Below are 22,160 nucleotides of genomic sequence, written 5' to 3'. Positions count from 1 at the left end.
GGCGGCTGGGGGCCTCCTGGCCACGGCTGATCCCAGGGCAACCCACCTGGCAGGTCAGGGGAGGGGCACCTCCAGGGCTGCTTCCCCAGGGAGTCCCCAGCAACAGGGGGGGCCCATGACCAGCCAGCGAGGTCAGAGAGCCCCAGAGATGTCCCTGGGGGAGGGAGCCAGAGACCCTGACAATGAATTTTGACCAGAAGGCGGTGAAATTCCTGGCAAATTTTCACATCAATGCAGGCGAACACTGGACCCATGGCCCCCTGAAGCAGAAGCCACTTGTGACTTCCCAGTAACTTCCCAGGGCGCTGGGCGGGCTGGGGGGCGGGCAGCTGGCATAGGGTGGCTATTGGCTGGGGGCATGGTGGCCCCCAGGGGTGCAAGAGCTCCAGGCGGGCCTCAGGATGCTAACGGGCCCCTCCAGGAAGCCCCACCCACCTGCGCCCACAACCTGAGGGAGCTGTGTGAGGGCTCAGGACCCCCAGCCCCGGGCCGGTCCGGGGAGGCAGGCCGGTTGTGGGAGGCCCACCTGGAGGACCCAGGCCCAGAGCTTGCTTCTCGCCAGGGCTGGAGACACGCCCTCACGTCGTGACCGATCTGGGCCTCCCGGGCCCGACCAGGTACTGGATGCCAGATGCTTCGGCGCGAGAGTCCTCCCCACTGCCCCACTTCACCATCGGCTCGCCGGCACCCCACCCGTGGTGTGCGCCCTCACCCCCGGAGTGGGACCCCGGCCACCAGCGCCCCCATGACGCTGCCCCCACCGCAGAGGGTGGTGGCTGCATGGCGTGGCAGACCGTGTGGTTCCCTAGCGAAAGCCCCTTCACCCGGAACGCCCACTTCAACTGAGAGCGGGTTTGCCCGGCGGGTCCTGGGGTGGGGGCGGGGGCGGGGCCCCCGAGGGAGGGGCCTGCGGCGGCTTCGACCCGCAGTGGCCCTCGCCCGCCGACTACCAGCTGCCCAGCCTGCCCGCCTGCCCAGCCTTCAGCTTCAGGGGCCGCCTTGTTCCAGGCCCCCCTGAGGCACGAGCCCACTTGGGGATGCTGCAGGCCTGGGGTGCAGGGCCGCGGGCCCAGCCCCTCCTGCAGGCCCCTCTGCCGACGGGGGACGAGACCGGCCCTGGCTCCATCGCCTACGACATCCTTCCTGGGTGCCACCTGCCGGGCCCCTGCCCGTCGTCCACTTTCTCCATGAGCCGCTCGCCCCTGCTGGCCTCCTGGGTGGGCTCCTGTAAGGAGGTGGGCGGGGGGCAGGGGGGGAGGTGGGGACCGGGCAGAGGGGACGGGCGCGGTAACTGCACCCGCCTTCCCTCTGCAGCCTGCCCCCTGCACCCTGGGCCCGGCTGCCTATGACGTGGAGGACCGCTATGACTCGCGCTTCCCCTCCGCACACGGGGGTGGTCATCCAAGGCTTGCGGAGTCCCAAGTGCCGCGACACTGGCCCCTTCTGTGCGCTCTCGAGCCCAGTGGGTGCAGCTGGCCCGCCCAGTTAGCACATGAAACCCTGGCCTTCTGGGCCTGGGGGCCTTCCTGGGCCTCTCTCTGGAACTCAATGCCCCCAGCCTCGCCTTCTGACCCTCTGGGCACCCGTGATCCACCCTCCCAGCCGGCCGACCCCTCTGCCCTGTGGGCCCAGCCTGGAGCCCCACCTGCCCACCCCCTGGTTATACAGAGATGCTGTTGGTTCTTCCGAATTCTGTGGTGTGCTTGGTGGCCTTGCCTGGTGTGCTGTCCTGCAGATGTGGCCTGCAGCTAACCTGTCATGTCCGGCTTCACTTCCCCTTCAGTGCTGTCTCCTCTAGGGTGGGGTGGCCTGGGGCAGGGTGGGAGGGGGCCCTGTGGGCAGTGTGGGACACCTCCATCTAGCCGTGCCATCCAGGAGAGGGTCTGGCTGCCAGTCTACCCAAGGATCAGGCTGCTTGCCGAGCCGAGGAACTGACCATTGCAGTGGAGGCGGGGGGCAGTCCTGAGGTAAGGTCAGCCTGCCCGGCCACCAGGTAGGGCCCAGAGGACCAGGTCATTAGGGCCTGGCCCCCCTTCTTCCCGCACCTGCCCAAAGACCCTGTGAACTCACACGGGGCCGTGCAGGCCAAGCTGCAGCCGACAGACTCCCCAGGCTTCACCGTGAGGGCCCGGCCCCTGCCCACAGCAGCAGCCTGGCCACTGGACTCCTCATCACCATGGACCCGCCCTCCTACCCAGTGGTCGGTCCCAAGACTGCCTCCCTGCAGGGGCCTCACCTGCAGCTGGTGGTGGCTCCTGTCTCTGCATCAATTTCCCCAGGGGTCCTCCCTGTGTCAACCAAGCCCTGGGCCAGGCCCCCTTCTCTGTCTCCTCTGTCTAAGCTCAACCCCTTCAAACAGTCACCGCTCAAGAGCTGCTCCCATGGTGTTGGCATCATCCCTTTCCGCAGGGAAGCCAAGGACAAGGGAGTCTGAGCGTCGTGCACCTGTGACCTCCTCCAGGACTGAACCAGCTGGGGGTCAAGCCCCAGCACCCTCAGGAATCAGAGCAGTGGGACTGCAGACTGTTGGCACTGAGCCCTGGGCTGACCAGCTCAGCCAGCGGGCAACAGAGACAGACCTGTGGCACCCTGGCCTTGGGAGTCTGGCCCCGGGTGGGAGGACCAGGAGCCCTCCTCTCAGCTGCACCACAAGCAATCCCTAGGTCTCAAAGCCAGGAGTGGGACCAGCAGGAAGGATGCAGCAATCCCCTCCAGCTGGGCTGAGGAGGGAGGGCTTTCCGGAGGGGGCTTTCAAGGATGAGTTTGCCGGGCAGCAGGAAGGGAATTTCTGGCGGAGCAGACCTCAGAAGCCAAGGCACATGAAAAGGGAGAGGGTGTGATGTTTGGTGTGGCCAAGCTTGGGAAGACCCCGGGCTGGCGGGACAGAAGGAGGTGAGCTGGAGGGATGGAGAAGCTGCAGTGGGCTGTGTGCTGGGTCCGGGGGCTTGATGCTTAGCAGTGGGGAGCCCACGGAGGGTGGCGGGCAGGCAGTGACTGCTGCAGGCACTGTATGGGCATCTTGCACTGCAAGAGATGAGGGACACCATGGAATCCAGGGCTCACATTTGCAGCGAGTTGGGCTGGACCTCAGCCTGAGGGCCTAACACTTTTGGTTAGCAAGGGGGCTAGATGCTCAAGGTGACAAGAGGACAGCCATCCTTTGTCACCCTGTCACTGCGTGCCCAGGTCTCTGCTAGGCACTCCCTACTTGAGGCAAACTTAGTTTTGTTTTCTGTTTTTTTCTAAATTTATTTACTTTTGGTTGTGTTGGGTCTTCGTTGCTGCGCACGGGCTTTCTCTAGTTGCGGTGAGCGGGGGGCTACTCTTTGTTGTGGTGCGCGGGCTTCTCACTGCGGTGGCTTCTCTTGTTGCAGAGCACGGGCTCTAGGCGTGCAAGCTTCAGTAGTTGTGGCACCGAGGGCTCAGTAGTTATGGCGCATGGGCTTCTTTGCTCCGCAGCCTGTGGGATCTACCCGGACCAGGGCTCGAACCCGTGTCCCCTGCATTGGCAGGCGGATTCTTAACCACTGCGCCACCAGGGAAGTCCCCACACTTAGATTTTGGTCTTTGCGACAACACTACGGTGTGAGCTTCGCCGGGTTGGACAAGGAAGAAACCAAGTTCCAGGATGAGAGAGGGTCGTGCACCTGGTGGGCGCTGTGAGGTCAGCAACAAGATTTTTCATGATTACTAAAACGCTCTCGGCTAAAATAGCAGCTATGAATCTCCTGAAGCAGACCGCGGCACCCCGCCCCCTGTGCTCCATCCCCCTCCACCGGTGCCCCCTCCCCCAGGCGCTCCGCAGCACTCCGCCCTCCCTCCGAGCCAACCCTGTTCTCCTTTGCCAGTAAGCGGCTGCAAGCGCCACGAGGCTGGGCGGGGTCGCGCAGGAGGGCGGGGCCCGGGTGGGCGGGGCGGGGCCCTGGTGGGCGGGGCGGGGCTTCCTTGACGCCCTGTGCGTCGTCCTGGCACCGCCTTCGCGCTCCATCTCCGCCAGGCGCGGGCCGCGGCGCAGTTCCCGGGAACCTCTGCGGGGCGTCGTTGGTGTTTCCGGGGAGTCGGTTGGCGGGCGGACCCGGCTCCTGTGCGGGGCGGAAGTGGGCGGCTGCGGTCCGAGGGGAGCCGCGCTGCGGGCGGAATCTGGCCGAGCTGGAGGGCGCCGGGGAGCGGAGCTCGGGCGGCCCCCGAGGCCCAGGCGAGCGGACAGCTGCGGGGCCTGCGGCGAGCGCGGCGGTGCCCGGGGATCGCGGAGGAGATGGGGCGCCGAGCCGGATTGGGGCCGGGGCCTCGGCCATGTTCGCGGGGCTGCAGGACCTGGGCGTGGCCAACGGCGAGGACCTGAAGGAGACGCTGACCAACTGCACTGAGCCGCTCAAAGCCATCGAGCAGTTCCAGGTGGAGCCGGGTGGAGGAGCCGGGTGGAGGGGCCGGGTGGAGAGGCCGAGCGTCTGGGTGTGAGTCCGGCGGGGGGCGAGGTCGCGTGGGAAAGCGGGCAGATTTCTCTCCCTTCCGATCGCTGCGTCTGTTCCCCGGGCTGGAGGAACCAAGTGTCCTGAGTTGGGACTACGTCGACGGACATCTGAGTGGTTTCAGATTTTTGCAGTTACAGCCAGCGTGGCTGGGAACATCCTTGTGCCTGCCTCCTTGTGTACTCAGGGCATCCGGAGTGCCTGGCTAGACGGGGCTGTGGCTGAGGTTTCTCTTGTCGCCCGAAAAGTCACATCGAGCTCTGCTTCTTTAGACAGAAAATGGCGTGCTGCTGCCCTCCCTGCAGTCGGCCTTGCCTTTCTTGGACCTGCATGGGACGCCCCGACTGGAATTCCACCAGTCAGTGTTTGATGAGCTTCGGGACAAGCTGCTGGAGCGCGTGTCAGCCATTGCCACAGAGGGGAAGGCCGAGGAGAGGTAAGTGGGCGGCGAGATGGGCAGCCCCCTCCCCAGCCCGGGAACTGAATGTGCCCCGGTGGCTACACATCCCTACTGAAAAAGGGGCCGCCTGTGCACATCACCCGCCGGTCTGGGGACCGGCAGGGAGCTGCTTCTGACTTGGTCCTGGGCTGCTCCCTCAGTGCTGAGAGTCTTTCCAGGTACAAGAAACTCGAGGACCTTCTGGAGAAGAGCTTTTCTCTGGTGAAGATGCCATCTCTGCAGCCAGTGGTGATGTGCGTCATGAAACACTTGCCCAAGGTAACATCCGCAGGGCCAGCTTGCCCTGGGGAGGTTTCCTGAGCTGCCTGCCTCAGGAACGGCAGCTCTGGAGCACGTTCTCCACGCTGGCTTCTCCCTGAGCCGAGCCGCGCGTTGACTGAAGCTTGGCACAAGCTCTGGAGCGTGGCGCCCTTTCTGGGAAAAAGCTGTTTGTGGGCAGCAGGGCTCCTGCCCCGTCAGAGCCTGGGGGGCCAGTTACAGGTGCCCCTGTCATTTGGGGCTGGGCTGGATGCGGCTTCTGCTGTGGGGGGCTGAGGCCTGTTGGCTTGTCTTGAGGGAGACCCCTGGGGCACAGGTGCTGCTCACAGGTGGCCTCTGGGGTCATGTAGGTTCCTGAGAAGAAGCTGAAGCTGGTGATGGCCGACAAGGAGCTGTACCGGGCCTGCGCCGTGGAGGTTAAGCGGCAGATCTGGCAGGACAACCAGGCGCTCTTTGGCGACGAGGTCTCCCCGCTGCTGAAACAGTACATCGTGGAGAAGGAGGGCGCGCTCTTCAGCGCGGAGCTCTCCGTCCTGCACAACTTCTTCAGCCCCTCCCCCAAGACCAGGCGCCAGGGCGAGGTGAGGCGGGGCGGGGACACGTGCACGGCCTCCCCCGTGAAGCCCGGCTTGTCTGCTTCTAGAAGGCTGGGCTCGAATGTGGGGCTGGCAAGGGGCATTGCAGCACTGTGCCTGGGTGTGGGTCTACTTGGTCTTTTCTGCGTACTTTGAGCTCGGCAGCTTGGCCAGCCTCTTCAGCTAAGCTCTCTGTGTCTTCTTTCAGCCCTGGGAGTTTTCCTGTGTTTGTCTGTTTGATTCATTCCTTGCTTCAACAAACGCTTTTTTTTTTTTATAAATATTAATTTATTTATGGCTCCGTTAGGTCTTCATTGCTGTGCGCAGGCTCTCTCTAGTGATGAGCGGGGGCTACTTTTCGTCGCTGTGCGCAGGCTTCTCGTTGTCGTGGCTTCTCTTGTTGCGGAGCATGGGCTATAGGCGCGCAGGCTTCAGTATTTGTGGCACACGGGCTCCATAGTTGTGGCTCGTGGGCTCTAGAGCGCAAGCTCAGTAGTTGTGGCGCACGGGCTTAGTTGCTCCGCGGCGTGTGGGATCTTCCTGGACCAGGGCTCGAACCCGGGTCTCCTGCGTTGGCAGGCGGATTCTTAACTGCTGCGTCACTTAACTACTACTTCCCTGCGCCAGGGAAGCCCAACAAATGCTTTTAGGGTGCTGACTCACTGCCCTGGCCCCTGGACCCTTCAGTGACCCCTGGGGTACTGCAGGCTCGTGTGGGGCAGACCCTATGCAGTAGATGTCACATTTCGGTCCCTGTGAGCTCCGGGGGTAGAGGAGGGCTGTGGAGATGGGGGGGCCACAGAGCAATGCGGGGGGGGGGCGGGGCTGGAGGCCACCGTGGACACTTGACCTTTCCTGGTGAGTTGGGGGTCCCTGGCCTGGTTCCAGGATGACCCCTCAACCTGGGAGGGAGGTGACGGTAAGAGGCCAAACGTTGGCCGAGGCGCGTTTGACGTTTCTCTGTGTTCTTTCACCGCCAGCCTCCTCACCTGGGGTTTTGTGTGTGTGGCCTGAGGTAGGGCCTCACCTAATGTTTTCTCTCAGATGTTGGGCCGGTGCTCACAGCACCACTTCCTGGACAGGCCGCTAAGTGTGTCAGAGCCCTTCCTGCGTTGCCTCCTCTTTCTTTTGGGGGAGCCTGGCCTTGGGCCGTGGTCCTGCCCCTTCTTCACTCTCCCCTCCAGGCCAAGGGTCCGCCTTGGAGTCCTGCCAGTGTAAAGGGAGAGCGCGGTGGCAGGTGACACGTTGCCCCGCCGTCCTCGGGCGGGTTGGGCCTTGGGGCTGTGGTTCTGTGCCCAGCAGGCCAGGCCGTGGTCAGGCTGGAGTGCGCGCCTGTCTCCGTGTTAGAGGTGCCGGTACGTCGGTGCCGAGACTCGGGTGATTCTCTATGCCTGCCCCACTTTTCGGGGTACCAAGGCCTGCTGCTGGGTCCTCGGCAGGGGCCCTAAGGTGGGCTGCCGTCCCTGCTGACCTCCCCACTCGCTGCATGCAGCCTGTTGGGCTGCCTTGGTGTCTGTCACCCCAGGTGGCCCTGTGCATCCTTACGGCCAGTGTGCCCCAAGCAGGGCCCCCTCCTGTTGGCTGCCGCCTTGGCAGGAACCTCCCAAATAGGGGCAGGGTGCAGAGGGGGGTGGCGGCCGCCGGGAGAAGTTGTGAGTGGGGTGGCTGCAGCAGGGCCTCGAGCAGAGGCTGAGCGTGGCGGTGCCGCCCATGCTCATCTGGGCCCGAGTCCCCCATGCCACCGGCTGCCCCGCCCGCCGACTCTGGTGGAGTCTGGGACCCGGGCTGACGGCCTCTCAGAGGAGCCGCAGGGCCTGATGGGTTCGCTGCCTTAAAGACAAGAACCGTCGCCACCCAGCACAAGCTGATTTTGTGAGAGAGGAAGCTTAGCCCCACGGGGTCACGGGGTGTGCGAGGCCGGCCTGGTGTCCCGGCAGGTGGTGCAGAGGCTGACCCGGATGGTGGGCCGCAACGTGAAGCTGTACGACATGGTCCTGCAGTTCCTGCGCACGCTCTTCCTGCGCACCCGCAACGTGCACTACTGCACGCTGCGTGCCGAGCTGCTCATGTCCCTGCATGACCTGGACGTGGGCGACATCTGCTCCGTGGACCCCTGCCACAAGGTGGGCGCCCGCCCCGCCCTCACTGCTCTCCCCCTCGGCTTCTCTTTCCCCTCCCCTTGGATGTGGCGGTCCAGGCACGTGGGCTCTGCCCTAGCCCCTGTGCCACCTCTGCCCACCCGGCTGGGGGACCGTGATGTCCCCTGGACGCCTGACCCAGAGCCCTCGGGGGCTGCTCATTGGCGAGCTCTGTGTTCAGGAACAGGGCTTTCTGCACTGCCCTTGTCCTGGCATAGGTGCCGTGCGGCCCCAGACGGCGTCCCTTCCAAGGGGCTTCGCAGCGTCACGCTCTGAGCCTGCACTGCCCCCCCGCACAGTGGGGGCCCTGGAGGGGCCCATTTCAGAACAAAACGCCCATTTTGCTTCTTTCTTGCACCACCTGGCCTGTGGGGATGTGGGCACTTGGGCCTATTTCCTTCGAGCTGTCCCATTCCTGGGGACAAGCCATGCCTCGGCGACTCGAGGTGGGGGTCCCGATGTTCACCCAAGGCTCAAGAAAGCTCAGGCAGCGGTGAGTGCTGCCTGGAGGCTGCGGTCTCTGGCCGAGTCCTGACCATGCCTCCTCCCCGCAGTTCACATGGTGCCTGGACGCTTGCATCCGAGAGCGCTTCGTGGACAGCAAGAGGGCCCGGGAGCTGCAGGGCTTCCTTGACGGAGTGAAAAAGGGGCAGGAGCAGGTCCTGGGGTGAGGGTCGGCCTCGCGCTGGGTCCTGTCCTCGGGTGTCCGGACGAGCGTGCTGTGGCCGCAGTCGGGAGCGGCTGTTTCTTCCAGTACATTTTAGGAGGACTGGTTGGCGCCCGTGCCCATGGCTGAGAAGCTCGGCTGCTGGGGTGAGGCCGTCACCGTCCCAGGCGAGCTGGGCGCCCGGGCTGGGGCTCCGGTGGCTGCAGCCACGTGGGGCCTGCCTGTGAGCTGAGAGGCCCGCCGCGCCCGGAGGTGGTGGGACCTGGCTCCCGGCAGGGCCCTCTCTGGGTGGGCTCTGCCTGGCCTCCTGTCTCAGCTCCTCGTTCCTGGAATTGTCTCTGTGGGAACCTGATTGAGTTTATGGAGTCTGGGTCAGGTTCTCAACCGGGACTGGACCTTAATTCTTTAAAAAACTATTTGATTCTTCAGTTTGTTAAGTAAGTTAAGGGCAAGTTACGAACCACAAGCTTTTGGAAAGCGGTCCTGAGCGGGGTGGGTTTTGTCCATGCGGAAGGGCCATCTCCTTGGGTCAGTGGCTTGGTGGGCCGGGAGCGTCCCTCACTGACGCCGCGGGCACGTCCTCACAGGGACCTGTCCATGATCCTGTGTGATCCCTTCGCCATCAACACCTTGTCACTGAGCACAGTCAGGCACCTGCAGGAGCTGGTGGGCCAGGAGCTGCTGCCCAGGGTGAGTGCGCCCGGCTGGCCGCATGCTGCCTTCTGGGCGACGTGTGGGTGTGGACCCCGGTCGCCCAGGTCCCAGCCGGGCCTGGGGAGAGCACACACACCCGCCAGGTGGAGGGCACGTGCAGCCAGACCCCCTGGCTGAGTGCGGTCCGGGCGGGAAGCTCAGGTGAGCACAGCCAAGGTCTGTGTTTCCCTACAGGACAGCCCGGATCTCCTGCTGCTGCTGCGGCTGCTGGCGCTGGGCCAGGGGGCATGGGACATGATCGACAGCCAGGTCTTCAAGGAACCCAAGATGGTAACGGGGTCAGGCGGGCTCCTTCCTGCTGCCTTCTCAAGGGGCTGTGGGATGGGGTTTGGGGAGGTGGGGAGGAGGACGGGCCCCAGGCCCGCGTCCAGGAGGAAGAACGGGGGAAGGGGGCCGAGGGGCAGGGACGGTGCAGGACAGCTCTCGGGCCTCTGCCCCAGGAGGTGGAGCTGGTCACCAGGTTCCTGCCCACGCTCATGTCCTTCGTGGTGGACGACCACACCTTCAACGTGGATCAGAAGCTCCCAGCCGAGGAGAAGGCCCCGGTCACATACCCGAGCACGCTGCCGGAGAGTTTCACCAAGTACGGGCTGCAGGCGCTGGGTGGGAGGGCCTTCGCCTCGGGGCCCCTCGGGGCTGACGGTGCTCGGGCGCAGGTTCCTGCAGGAGCAGCGCATGGCCTGCGAGGTGGGGCTGTACTACGTGCTGCACGTCACCAAGCAGAGGAACAAGAACGCGCTCCTGCGCCTGCTCCCGGGGCTCGGTGAGTCAGGTGGGCGGCGGGGCCCAGCCATGTCCCCTCACAGACGCCCGGCTCTCACCGGAGCCCGCGTTTGCGAAGAGCCACTTTAATCTTTTCCTAAGGGGCGAGAGGCGTGGAGCCCCTCAAGTCCTCAGACCATTGAGAGAGCCCCCTCTCCGCGGGGGTGAAGAGGCCGCTTCCCCTGGGAGCCTTGCTCTGCCTGGGGTTCGAGGGAGGGATCTGAGTGGACCCCTTCAAGGGTAAGGGAGTGCCCGGCCAGCGCGCTGCACGACAGGCCCGGGGCCTCTGCTGGCCTGTCCCTTCGGAGGCATTGCGGCTTCCTGGGGAGGATCTCACGCTGCACTGTCTGACAGTGGTGCGTGCTGTTTCCCGACTTTTCCACGTGGAGGAAGCGGCCCATTGTGGGTATTAGTTTCTACCCAGCCGCCACCTAACCGATCAACAGGAACTTATCCTTGCGGTTCTGGGGGTCGGAAGTCTGCAGTGAGTCTCCCGCGGCTGAAATCAGGTGGGGGCAGGGCGGGCTCCTCCTGGGGCTCCAGGGAGAAGCCCCTTCTTGTCTCCTCCAGCTTCCAGGAGCCGCGTCCTTGGCTCCTGGCCCCTTCCCAGTTCACCTGTCCAGCTTCTCCAGTCCTCCTGTCTCTGGCTTTGACTCCTGCCTCCCGCCTTCCTCTTCTGAGGACCCGTGATCACCGTGGGCCCACCCGGGGTGTGCAGGGCCATCTTCCGTCTCGGGGCCCGGTGCCCCTCAGGTGGCGCGGTCACAGGCTCCTGGGTCAGCACATGGCGATCTCAGGGGCGACAGCTTGTCTCTCTGTTTCGGGGGCTTCCAGGAGCACAGTCATAAGGAACTTGGATTTGCCTCATCCTTTCTGCTCACTTTTGAACTTCTGTATCTTTCTTGTTTAATCGTGTCTGTAGACACAGGATGTCCCGCAAGGCGGGAGCATCAGTGTCTCCCAGCCACAAGCTGCCGCCTGGGGGGTGGGGTGCAGGGCTTCAATCATGTTCAGGGAGAGTGATCTCGTTCTTTGGTGTAACTAGTAGCTTCTAGAAAGAAAGGATGCTGGTTTTTAAAGTTCTTTATTTTTAAACTTTTTTTTGGTGGGTTTTTTTTGTTGTTGTTGTTGTTGTTTTTTTTTTTTGCGGTCTGCGGGCCTCTCACTGTTGTGACCTCTCCCGTTGCGGAGCACAGGCTCTGGATGCGCAGGCTCAGCGGCCATGGCTCACAGGCCCTGCGGCATGTGGGATCTTCCCGGACTGGGGCATGAACTCGCGCCCCCTGCATTGGTGGGGGTTTTTGATGAAACCCAAGTAAAGAGCACAGGATCGTGAAGGCCAGTGCCCATCGCCCACCTGCACGGGGGTCCGCGTGCGGCTGCCGTCCCATCCGCTCAGCAGTCTGTACGTAAACCCGGCAGACTAGTTTGGCACGATGCAGCAAGTGTCCCTACAGAAGACAGACTCTTAAAACCCACGACCTTGGCATGTGGTTGGTTTGGGTCCAGGTCTCCCGACTGGCCGCGTTGCCCCAGTTGTCATAACGTTTTTGTGCGGATAGTCTGTTCAAGTCAGGAGTCAAACAAGGGCCTCCCTTCACATGGCTTCTCCGGCTGCCTCTCGGGTCTTGTGGTCTGTAGGGCTACGTGGGGTTTGCTGGGGGAACCAGGGCGTTTGTTCCCCGGTCGGGACTTTGCTGGCAGCATCCCTTGGTGCAGTGACCGTGTGCCCGCCCGAGTGTCCTGTAAACTGGCCGCGAGGCCAGCTGAGCCCCCGGTCAGCTATGCAGCAGGGGCGCACCCCAGGCGTGTCCGGTGGGGTCGCGTCTCCTGTGCGTTAGGGGTTCGGTGGCTGGGGTCGCGTCGGCGTTTCTGTCTCAGCTGCTGTGCCTGCCCGCGTGCGCTCGGCAGTGTTGGCCGGTGACTGCTGCGATCGGTTGGTAGTTACTCTCGCCATCTCTCTTCTGAGGTTTGACGGCCGTGGCTTCAAAAAAAGAAGGCCCGTTTGCTCCGTTCTCTCTCCTCTAGAGCCTGTGGTCTGGTAGACCTGCTGGGCCGGCCCTCGGCACTTCTGTGTCTCCTCTCCCTACCGGCCCGTTCAGCTTTCCCTCTGCTGGAGTCCACTTCATCCTGAGCCCCTTGGCTGCTGGGCAGAGCCACCCGTGATGGGCTGTCGTCCCCTCCCCACCCTTGCCCTGGAGCCCTGCCCCTACCGTCTGCTTCCCCTGTCCAGGCCCGGGTTCTGGCCCTCAGGCCCGGGTCGGGGAGGTGGGTGTCGGGCGAGCTGGGCGACGCCTGCTGTGCTTGCAGTGGAGACCTTCAGCGATCTGGCGTTCGGGGACATCTTCCTGCACCTGCTCACAGGCAACCTGGCGCTGCTGGCGGACGAGTTTGCCCTGGAGGACTTCTGCAGCAGCCTCTTCGACGGCTTTCTCCTCACCGCTTCCCCGAGGTGCCCGTCCTCTCGGTCCACATCTCGGTCGGGGGCGCCGGGCACAGCTGGGGAGGGGGTGGGAGGGCGGCTCTGCAGCCACCTGCAGCCCAGCGCGGCCTCTTCCAGGAAGGAGAACGTGCAGCGGCACGTGTTGCGGCTCCTCCTCCACCTGCACCACCGGGTGGCCCCGTCCAAGCTGGAGGCTCTGCAGAAGGCGCTGGAGCCCACGGGCCAGGTGGGTGCCCTCCCCCGCCCCGCCCCAGGCTGGCTGGCCTGCCTGCCTGTGTGCATGCGTGTGTGTGTGTGTGTGTGAGAGAGAGAGAGAGACAGAGAGAGACAGAGAAAGGGAGAGGGAGAGGGAGAGAGATCTGTGTGCACTCGCTCTGGGCCTGCCCCGAAGCCACGCGCTTCCCCCCACAGAGTGGAGAGGCAGTGAAGGAGCTGTATTCCCAGCTCGGTGAGAAGCTGGAGCAGCTGGATCGGAGGAAGCCCAGCCCGGCGCAGGCCACAGAGACCCCAGCCCTGGAGCTGCCCCTCCCCAGCGTGCCCGCCCCGGCTGTACTCTGAGGCTCTGCCTGGGGCTGCTCAGGGGTGGGCAGGGCCCCCGGTGGGGATGTGGCCCTGGTGGGCCAGGGGAAGAGGCTCCTCTGTGCCTGTGAGAGCAGGAGCCCGTCTCTCCTGGAGGTGGACTGACTGTTCCTGGGACGGGGTGGGCTGAGCGGAGACCCCGGGGACCGTCCTGTGGGCAGGGCACCCGTGCTGTGCACCTCAGCCTCCCCTGGAACTTGGTCCTGGGAGGTGTGTGCCTCCTGCGTGAATGGGACCCGTGTCCCTGCTGCTTGTGGCCCCCGGCCGGCTCCCTGGAGCACAGGCCTGCTGCAGGTCTGCTGCCCCCGGCCTGGCCCCTCGCACTCCCACGCCCTGGAAAGCTGCTTGCTTGTTCCTCCTCGCGTGTGGGTTTCCACTGCTGTCAGGCAGACAGGCAGTAGTTGGCATTAGGAAAAGGACACCTGTTTTCCAAGGGGCGGGGGGCAGGGTCCGAGCCCTGAGGGGAAGAGGGCGGGCTGGCAGGGTTGGCGCCCAGATTGGCAGAATCGAGGAGCTTGCTGGGGGCGGGGGTCTGCAGGTGGAGCCCAGCTCTCCACGGAGCTCCTCCCCTGTTGACAGTCCCGTGCAGCACATGGGGGAGGAGAGCCCAGGCTCCCCTGCTGCCTCGATTCGCCCTCAGCGCCGTGTGCTCGGCCACGTGAGGGTCTGCTGCTGCTCATAGCGAGATGTTCACTGTTGTAAATAAAAGGCGTTTTGGTAAATCCAGCAGATGAGCTGTTTCTGTGCATGCCCAGGGTTGGTTGCAGTGCAGGCTGGCGAGTGCTTTCCTGGCGCCTTTGTCCTGGCGCCTTTCTCCGTGGGTACAGTCTGGATGCCCAGCCCCGTCCGGGACAGCAGCTGTGGATGGTGAGGCCTGGGGCTGGCTGCGCCCGGGGCCAAAAGACTCGACACGGTCAGCCCTGGGTGGGCCTCAGTGCCCATCACCAGTGCTGACATGTTGCCAAGGGGCAGGCTGTGTGGAGGTCACTGTGACCTTGACAGGTGCGGCTCTGCAGGTGTTGGGGAGGGACTGGTCGAGATGGTGACTGAGGAAGCAAACCCCTGGGGTGTGGGCGTCAGCGGTCAGGAGGAGCCGGTGTTTGTGCGCTGATGGGAACAACAAGGGATGAAAAGCGGATGGGGCTTCGGGGGACGGCTGGGGTGTCACTGAGTGGGGGAGGGGGCAGCGCCAGGCCCAGGTGGGCCCCGCGGGAGCAGCGCGTTCCCAGGGAGGAGGCGCGGACCCCCTTCCAGCTGCCGCTTTTCCTCCGGGAGCCAGGGGGCCAGGGGGCCGGGTCCTGGGCTGGGAAGCAGGATGGGGCAGAGGTGGGGCCCGAGGAGAGGATGAGGAAGGCACGGGGCCCGCGTGACCCCCCTGAGGCTCACGGTCAACGGGGACAGAAACCAGTCGGCGAGGCCAAGCTCCTTCAGCCCGGACGAAGGGACCGGGGACCAGAGGCCCCCGGTGGGCGGGGCTCGTCAGGTGGAGGGCGTGAGCTGCAAGGACAGACAGGGTGGGCGTGAGGGCTGCAGCAACGGAGAGCCCCAGGTGGGCCGGTGGGAGGGGGCAGCTGAGCTCAGGGACCCTCTGGGGCTGCGAGGGGGGCGGGAATCCTGAGGCCGGACCCTGCAGGGCTGCGGGGAGGCTGGGGGGTGGGAGGTCTGGTCAGAGGAAGGGAGCGTCCACACGGGAATTCGGGAATTCGGGGAGGAGGGAGCACGTGTGCGGTGCGGGCCCTGCCCACCTCCAGGCCAGCAGTTTGGGAACCTGAGCCCACACTGGGCTGGTGGAGGGGTCGGGCATGGGCAGCGAGGTGAGGGGTCTGCAGAGACCAGGTTGAAGATGTGGACCTGAATTCGGGGCTGGGGACAGGGCTGGACAGGGCTGGACGGGGCACGGGCTGGAGGGAGGGGTAGGAGGGCATCATACGGGCGTGGTGGGCCTGGTCCTAAAGGGTAGGGACAGGTGGGGCCCCCTTCACCCCTGGAGATGGGGGAGAAAGTACAGAGGAGGCGGGCCTTAGTGCAGGGTTCAGGCTCACCCTTGACCCCGCTGGGGGCAGGCCCTCTGAGGCACGACTTTTTTGACTCCTGCCACACCCCATGTACAGGCCCCCTCCTCACCCAGTGATGGGGCTCTGGACCCCAGCAGGTTTGGGACCAGCATCTGGCAGAAGCAGCTGCCAGCCAACGCCCCCGCCCCCACCCCTGTGCACCTTTTCCGGCATCTGCCTGTCAGGGTCCCCTGGGGTTCTGTGTGTCAGAAGAAGCTGGGAGACTAGAAAGCCTGAAGACCCCAAAGGACCCCACCCTCATACCGGGGCCGTGGGGCACTAGCAGAGACCTGGATAGATATCCTTCCGTCCTGCTTCCAGGAAGGCCTGGGCAAGGGCCACATGGTGGGTGAGGCCCGAGGGGTCCCTAAGCACCTGGCCCAGCACAGAGAGGGGCAGCGGGTCTCACAGCTGGAGAGGAGGAAGCGGAGGAGCAGTGGTTTCTCAGTGATCCTGCCAGAGGGCACTGGACACACATGGACAGGCAGGAGCCCCGTATTCTGGGGAGGATGGGAACCCCCAAGCCCGTGAGTGACTTCTCCCTGATGCAGGGTGGGCAGGGAGGTGGAGGGAAGCTGGGAAGTGGGGAGGGATGGCATGCTCAGCAGAGGGACCCGTGTGGGCAGAAGTGTGGAGGGTGAGGGACAGGGAGGCTGGAGGATGGGGGCTCAGGACTGCCACCGCCCGTGGGACACAGCTGAGCTCGGGGCCAGGACTCGTCTGGGGGCATTACTGGTTAGCAGACCCGCTCCAGAGGGGAGGGTCATCCAGGCAGGCCAGTCTACACAGAGATGGGAACGGGGGTAGGGGCGGGGCCACATGAAACTGGTGGCCGGGGAAGGGTCCAGAGTCTCCATCTGCCAACTCCTGGCCCAAGTTCTTTCTAAATTTGCCCTCCGACCAGGGCCCTGAGTCATGCGTGGGTTTTTTTCCCCCATTCTAGAACTTCCTGCCCTGTCCTGGGGTGGGGGCTCTAGGTCGGGGTACAGGAGAAGACAAAGGGGGAGGCTGAGGGTGGGAGCGCCGTGGAGCCCGGGACCTGGTGGAAGAGGGGGAGGAAGAGGAAACGAGCCCTACTCTGTGAGCACCCAGATTGGGCTTGGGCGGGGGGAAGAGGGGAGAGGGTTGGAGGACCCCAGCTGGGAGAGAACCCTGCCCGCCCGCTCCGCCTCTGCTAACCGGCAGCCTGGACACGCCTATCCCCCCTCGCTGTGGGCCCTGCGGGGGGCAGGGGGTGGTCAGGCGCAGATATCCCTGGGGAGGTGGGGGTCCTGTGGAGGGCAGGCAGAGGAGCAAAGGCACGTGGGACCAGGGGAGGCAATGCCCTCGGCCTCACCGGGTGACCTGGGCCTGGGCTGAGTCAGGAGAGCTGGGAGGGCTTTAAGGTAGGTGACCAACCGGCCGCGGTACCTGGGCGAGTCAGCCGACCTCCCCCTCGGGTGCCTCCGTCCAGCCTGAGTCCCGCCCGCTCCACACCCCTGACTCACTTCCTTTGCAAAGAAGCGGAAACCTCCCCAGAGCTTCCTCCGCTTCGGAGGAGGTGTCGCTGCCCCTCTGAGCCTGAGCTGACCCAGTGAGGCTCCTGACCCCATCCCGACCCCCGCCAGGAAGCCAGCACATTCTGCTTCCTGCGTCGCAGGCCCCAGCCTCTGGCGTGGGCGGGGGGCCGCCCTGGGGGGCTGGGGGCGGGCCAGCGAGAGCCTGAGCTGACGCAGCTGCAGGTAGTGGGGAGGGCCGAGGGCACCCACCCCACCTTTCTCCAGCTGTCTCCTCAGTGGCTTCATCTCTCCTTCTCCGGGTCTTGTCTTTCTGTCCCTCTTTTCACCCTACCCCCACCCGCCTCTAGGGGGCTCCCTGCCCCCAACTCCATTAGTGTGCCCACTAGAGCGATGCTGGGAGGCCTGGGCTCAGCTTGGGGACAGGGGCCCATTCTGGAAAGCAAAAGTTCCGGCCAGACCGCCCCACCACCACCAAGTGTTCGTGGGGGAGGGGCATCTCTGAACTCTGGGGACGCTTGGGCCTCTGCTTCCCACGCCCCCCTCTAGGGACCGGAGGGCCCCAGGCGCCCGGCAGTCGAGCAGCGTCAGGGGCGGGGTCCGGCCTTGACCCTGCTCCACCCCTAATTGGCGCCAGGTCGGCACCGACTCCGACTCCTCCTCCAGGAAGGCCGGGCGGCGGCCGTCCGATAAAATGCGCCCCCGCCCCCCACCCCCCCCCCCGCAGCCACTTCCTCAAGGCCCGAGGCTGTTTATGCGAGGATCCGAGAGATTTGCATTGGGGCCCGGCGGGGAGCCGCTTCCTGGTCAGAGGGGCGAGGCCGGTACCAGGGCCTGGCCTCGGGGCAGCGGGCCGCACTCCGGGGGGCCTCGCGGGGGGGGGGCTGAGATCTCGGGGGAGGGTCACAGTAGGCTGGGCGGAAGTCTGGAGACCCTCCCCGTCTTCCTGTTGCAGAGAGGGTGACCTGCATGCCAAGCGCCGCCCCTGCGCCATGGACCGTGGCCAGCCCAGCCCGGAGCCCGCGGCAGCTGACCCCGCCGCCCCCGGCCCGAGCGTGATCGCGCCCGTGCGCGCCGTGGTCCGCCTGCGCCGCTGTGTGCGCCTCCTGCGCAAGCGGTGCCTCCCGCCTCCGGCCGTGAGGCCGGACTCCGAGCCCCGGGCGCCGCGCGCGGACCCGGACCAGCCGCAGTTCTTCACCTTCGACGGCCCGGCGGAGCTGTCCTCGAGGCCGCCGCGAAAGAAGCGCCGGCGCAGCCGCGTGGTGCTCTACCCCGAGACGTCGCGCAAGTACCGGCCGCGGGCGGAGCGCCGGAGCCGCGCGCAGCGTTGCCTGTTGTTGCTCGTGGCCATCGTGGGCTTCCAGGTGCTCAACGCCATCGAGAACCTGGACGATAACGCGCAGCGATATGACCTTGACGGGCTGGACAAGGCGCTGCAGCGTGCCGTGTTCGGCCAGCCGGCGGCCGTGGAGCGCATCGTGGCGCTGCTGCGGGACTACCTGGCCACGCACGTGCACAGCCGCCCGCTGCTCCTGGCGCTGCACGGGCCCAGCGGCGTGGGCAAGAGCCATGTGGGCCGCCTGCTGGCGCGCCACTTCCGCGCGGTGCTCGAGGACGGCGCGCTCGTGCTACAGTACCACGCGCGGCACCACTGCCCCGAGCCGCGCGCCGCGGAGGACTGCCGCCAGGAGCTGGCGCGGCGCGTGGCCGACGTGGTGGCGCGGGCCGAGGCGGAGGAGAAGACCCCACTCCTGGTTCTGGACGACGTGGAGCTCCTGCCGCCGGCGCTGCTGGACGAGCTGCACGGCTTCTTGCAGCCGCAGCGCTCGCACCACTTCCACAACGCCATCTACGTGCTCCTCAGCGGCAACGGCGGCGCGGAGGTCACGCGCTTCGTGCTGCAGAACGCGTCTCGCGCGCTGGCCCTGCGCGCAGACGGCGCCCACGGGGCCGGGGCCGCGGCGGTGGCGGCACAGGCCGAGGAGGAGCTGCGCGCCAGCCTGAGGGCGCTCCTGGTCCGCGAACACCCGGTGTGGCAGGCCGCGGCCATCGTGCCCTTCTTGCTGCTGGACAAGGGGGACGTGGTCAACTGCTTCCGGGACGAGATGGCCGGGGAGGGCTTCTTCCCGGAGCAGGCCCGCGCCGAGCTCCTGGCCGCGCAGCTCAGCTACTACCGCGTGGCTGGCCGCGAGTTCGCCGTCACTGGCTGCAAGCAGGTGGTGGCCACCGTGAACCTCTTGTAGCGCAGCCGCCACCGGGCGCAGTGGACGCCCACGGGCACGACGGGACGTTGGTTTGACAGTGGCAGTTGGAGGGAGGGGACCCTGTGGATTTGCCCCAGGCCTCTAAGCCCCGAATAAATCTGTCCATGGCCCTCCGCCGGTTCACACTGGGACCTGGGGGGACCGGTGGGGCTGGGTCAGCTCTGAGCTCCTCTGCCAAGTCCAACCCTCTTCAGAGCCCCAGTCTGCCACCTGCTGGGTCCTTAATTCAGCCTGCATTCTTCAGCGCCAGTATGCCCCACAGGGCTGGCTCCCCAGGAGTGGGTAGGTCTGTGTCCGTGGGACAGAGAATAGATGACGGCAGAGAGGGTGAGCAGACCCGAGGGACACACGGCTGGTCCCCTGCAGAGCCGCATGTGGCCACGAGTCTTTCGGATGCTGGCAGCAGCCGAATACACACTCCCCCCCACACATAACCTGCTCATCCCGGGGCCTAAAGTTCTGGATGCTTCGCCACTGCAAGAATCCCATGGGTCTGCCTGGACTTCTCACGGCCTTTTGGGCCCAGGAGCTCCCCGGGAGGCAAAGGGATGGGCGGGGGGCTCCATCCGATGAGCTGGTCCAGTGGAATATCCCCTAAGTGGTCCAGAAGGGGGACAGCAGCAGGAGGTGGGTCCACGTCGGGGGCCCTGACCTCCTGGGTCCCCCTGCGCTGCCCACCAGCCTGCTCCAGGGTGCTGACCTCGGGGGAGGCCTCTGAGTAGGGATCCCTCAGACCGCAGAGGTCCAATGCTTCCCAGGCCTGGGCTGGGGCCTCACGCTTGCCATCCTGGCTTCTCCCCAACCCTGGCCCTGCAGGCTCATGTCTCCCTGAGTAGGACTGCAGGAACCGTGCCGGCTGCCTGGGGCCGGTGAGCGCCAAGCCTTGGGGCCCCTCCTGGGCTGGGCTCCCAAGGGGAGCGAGGCAGTTTCAGTGCTGTCTCCTGGTGGGCATGCGGGTCAGCACGGCCCCACCCACCCAGGAGGAGGGCGCGGCCTGGGAGGTGGGGGGACAGGAGCACAGCTAGGGGCTGAGGGGCGGGCTGGTCAGGGTGGAGGCACCGCCAGCGTGGACTGTGCCAGGAGCTCCAGGCCCCCACCGCCGAGCTCAGCCCGACCCCTGCCCTCCCAGAACCTCAAGGACCACGGGGACTGGTGTGTCTAGAGACCCTGGCAGACGCCCCATCCCTGGGGGTCCCGTACGGTCACAGCCGCCTCGCTGCCATCCATTCTCTTAGTGGTGGTCATGGTGGTCGGCTGCAGACCTGGATGGGCTGAGGTTTGTCAGGGAGAGGAGCCTGTCCCGGCACAGGGAAGCGGCTGACCTGCCAAGCTGGCATGCAGCCCCTGGGCCCCTGGGCCCTGATGGGAAGGGTGGGGAGGGGGCACGTCCTGCCCGGAAAGGCTGGATTCCTCCCAGCTCCAGGGCTCCCTGGGGGCTGCGAGGGATGGCCAGTTTGCACGATGGCTCTAAACCAGCAGCCAGACCTGCAGGTATCCAGCTGAATACACCAAAAAGCGGGTTGTCCGGTGATATTGCTCTAACCAATGTGCTTGCTCTTTAGTTCTATGTCATTGGGTCTCTGCTTCCCCAGAGGCATTTAACCAGTTGCAGCAAGACGGGTTTGCTGCTGCAGACACCTCCTTGCTCAGCAAGTAGGTAATCACAGGCTCGTGGTTACCCGAAACCACCTTGGCAGATGAGTTAAGTGACCGTCACTGAGCTGAAGCTGCTTTGGCTCCGGAGTTGGCTAACTCTCCTAGTATCAGGGAGAGATTCCTGATCATATGTTCGCTGGTGCTCACTCCCATCCGTGGGAGGAAAGCTCTCCCTACAGAGGTAAAGGCAGAATCTCTTACGCCTGCTGGGAGTTCTTGCTTAAGGCAGTTCTAGAGGTTTAACGGGACGGATCAACGTGAGGCTTCTGTTCAGTTACATCAGGAGAACAGGACAGTGGATACAGCAGGGCTCACCGTCCTGTGTTCTCCAGCCATCAAGACAATGGGCTGCCCAAGCATAAAGGCCATCCCCCAAACTTCCACATATGAAGGTGAAACCAGGGGGCGCACCTAAAGCCTCCACACGAGTGATGGAGTCTATGGGTTCCTTCACGGGCACAGAGACACTGGCGTTACTTAGCCAAGGCTCGGAAATTTTGTTGTTACACAACAAGGAAGTTACCTAGATGTACAGATCTGTCAGCAAGTTTACAGATGACTCAACTTGCGTTGCCAGCTCCGTTGATCTTTCATGCAGATATTCAAAAGGTCTATCCCAGGGTTGGGTCAAATTGAAGCAAGGAATAAATTTAGGTGGGCTTAGCTCCCTAACTCTATAACATGGGCCTGCAGAACAATTTGGACAGACAGCAGCGTCTGGAACCCCAGTGAAATTACTTATAGGCTGAACCAAAGGGCCATTGCTGTGCTGGGCCAGCTGAGGATTCCAATGGCAAATCGAGCAATCAGAGAGGTTTCCCCCTTTCTTCAGGGACTGGGAGATACGAATGAGGGTGTTGGCCTTCCATAGAAGGGAGGGAGGAACAAGGTGAGGGACTGTATTGAAGTAAAGGTATACAGGCCTGGTCCAGACGTTTTGGGAAAGCTGTTGGCCTCAGATGTCCTCTGCTTCGGGTCCTAATGGGCGTTATCTTCAGGTCGCCAGAGAGTGTACAGGTCCAGCTGGGATTTGGTACCTCCTTTAGATGTGACACTGAACCCAGGAGTCCCGTCTCTGGAGTTTGGTGGCACAAGGGTTAGTCAACAGGACTTGATGGGGCCCTTCCGGCGAGGCTGGAGAGAATCCTTTTGGAGGTGCCTTTTCCAGTACCCAGAGTCTCCAGGCTGTGGGCTGTGACGTTCGGGGTCTTGGTCCTCCGGGAGTGTGCCGCAAAAGGAGTGTTCTGCCAGAGCTTGGTGCTTTTCTTTCTTTCTTTTTTAGTTTTTTATAAATTTAATTGAAGTATAGTTGATTTACAATGTTGTATTAGTTTCAGGTGGACTGCAAAGTGATTCGTTACACACACACACACATATGTTCTTTTTCAGATTCTTTTTCCTTATAGGTTATTATAAAATATTGAGTTGGTTATCTGTTTTATGTATAGTAGTGTGTATATGTTAATCCTAACCATTAAACTTTTTTTTTTTTTTTGGCCACACCATGTGGCTTGCACGATCTTAGTTCCCCCACCAGAGATTGAACCTGGGCTCTCAGCGGTGAGAGCACGGAGTCCTAACCACTGGACCGCCGGGGAATTGCCCAGCTGGTTATTTTCAGTAGA

General features: G+C 64.1%; 2 protein-coding genes across 7 annotated transcripts; both read left to right on the top strand.

Annotated features, from left to right (window-relative positions):
* The first annotated feature begins 4,150 nt into the window (after window positions 1–4,150).
* NELFB (negative elongation factor complex member B) lies at window positions 4,151–13,787 on the top strand. Of its 2 annotated transcripts, none has more exons than XM_082620126.1 (13): window positions 4,151–4,395; window positions 4,742–4,905; window positions 5,088–5,187; window positions 5,538–5,768; window positions 7,700–7,885; window positions 8,455–8,567; window positions 9,155–9,257; window positions 9,456–9,551; window positions 9,722–9,864; window positions 9,938–10,044; window positions 12,354–12,495; window positions 12,604–12,712; window positions 12,898–13,787. In XM_082620126.1, exons 1-13 carry the CDS (start codon window positions 4,294–4,296, stop codon window positions 13,042–13,044), a joined length of 1,743 nt encoding a protein of 580 aa, XP_082476252.1. In that variant the 5' UTR covers window positions 4,151–4,293; the 3' UTR covers window positions 13,045–13,787. The 2 variants fall into 2 exon arrangements, with proteins under 2 accessions (XP_082476252.1, XP_082476253.1); XM_082620127.1 differs by having other exon boundaries at window positions 4,392–4,454.
* Window positions 12,633–19,104, top strand: TOR4A (torsin family 4 member A). 5 transcript variants are annotated; one of them, XM_082620343.1, is made up of 2 exons: window positions 12,633–12,712; window positions 17,571–19,104. In XM_082620343.1, the coding sequence occupies exon 2, from the start codon at window positions 17,608–17,610 to the stop codon at window positions 18,856–18,858; it is 1,251 nt and encodes a 416-aa protein (XP_082476469.1). In that variant the 5' UTR covers window positions 12,633–12,712; window positions 17,571–17,607; the 3' UTR covers window positions 18,859–19,104. The 5 variants fall into 5 exon arrangements, with proteins under 5 accessions (XP_082476469.1, XP_082476465.1, XP_082476466.1 ...); XM_082620339.1 differs by lacking the exon at window positions 12,633–12,712 and adding an exon at window positions 15,353–15,646; XM_082620340.1 differs by lacking the exon at window positions 12,633–12,712 and adding an exon at window positions 16,623–16,840.
* The last annotated feature ends 3,056 nt before the right edge of the window (window positions 19,105–22,160 follow it).

Source organism: Mesoplodon mirus (assembly GCF_964341445.2).
Source record: "Mesoplodon mirus genome assembly, chromosome: 1".
Taxonomy (NCBI): domain Eukaryota; kingdom Metazoa; phylum Chordata; class Mammalia; order Artiodactyla; family Ziphiidae; genus Mesoplodon; species Mesoplodon mirus.
The sequence above is the reverse complement of the archived record's forward strand: the minus strand, read 5'-3'. Positions and strand labels throughout refer to the sequence as shown.

What these genes read in the sequence shown, in the direction of transcription:
- NELFB (XM_082620126.1), top strand. Translation starts at nt 4,294, where the DNA reads ATGTTCGCGGGGCTGCAGGACCTGGGCGTGGCCAACGGCGAGGACCTG. An exon ending in GGGCAGGAGCAGGTCCTGGG is followed by an intron (nt 8,568 to 9,154) that starts GTGAGGGTCGGC and finishes ACGTCCTCACAG; the next exon opens with GGACCTGTCCATGATCCTGT. An exon ending in GCGCCTGCTCCCGGGGCTCG is followed by an intron (nt 10,045 to 12,353) that starts GTGAGTCAGGTG and finishes CTGTGCTTGCAG; the next exon opens with TGGAGACCTTCAGCGATCTG.
- TOR4A (XM_082620339.1), top strand. Translation starts at nt 15,462, where the DNA reads ATGGTGGGTGAGGCCCGAGGGGTCCCTAAGCACCTGGCCCAGCACAGA. An exon ending in GGATGGGAACCCCCAAGCCC is followed by an intron (nt 15,647 to 17,570) that starts GTGAGTGACTTC and finishes TTCCTGTTGCAG; the next exon opens with AGAGGGTGACCTGCATGCCA.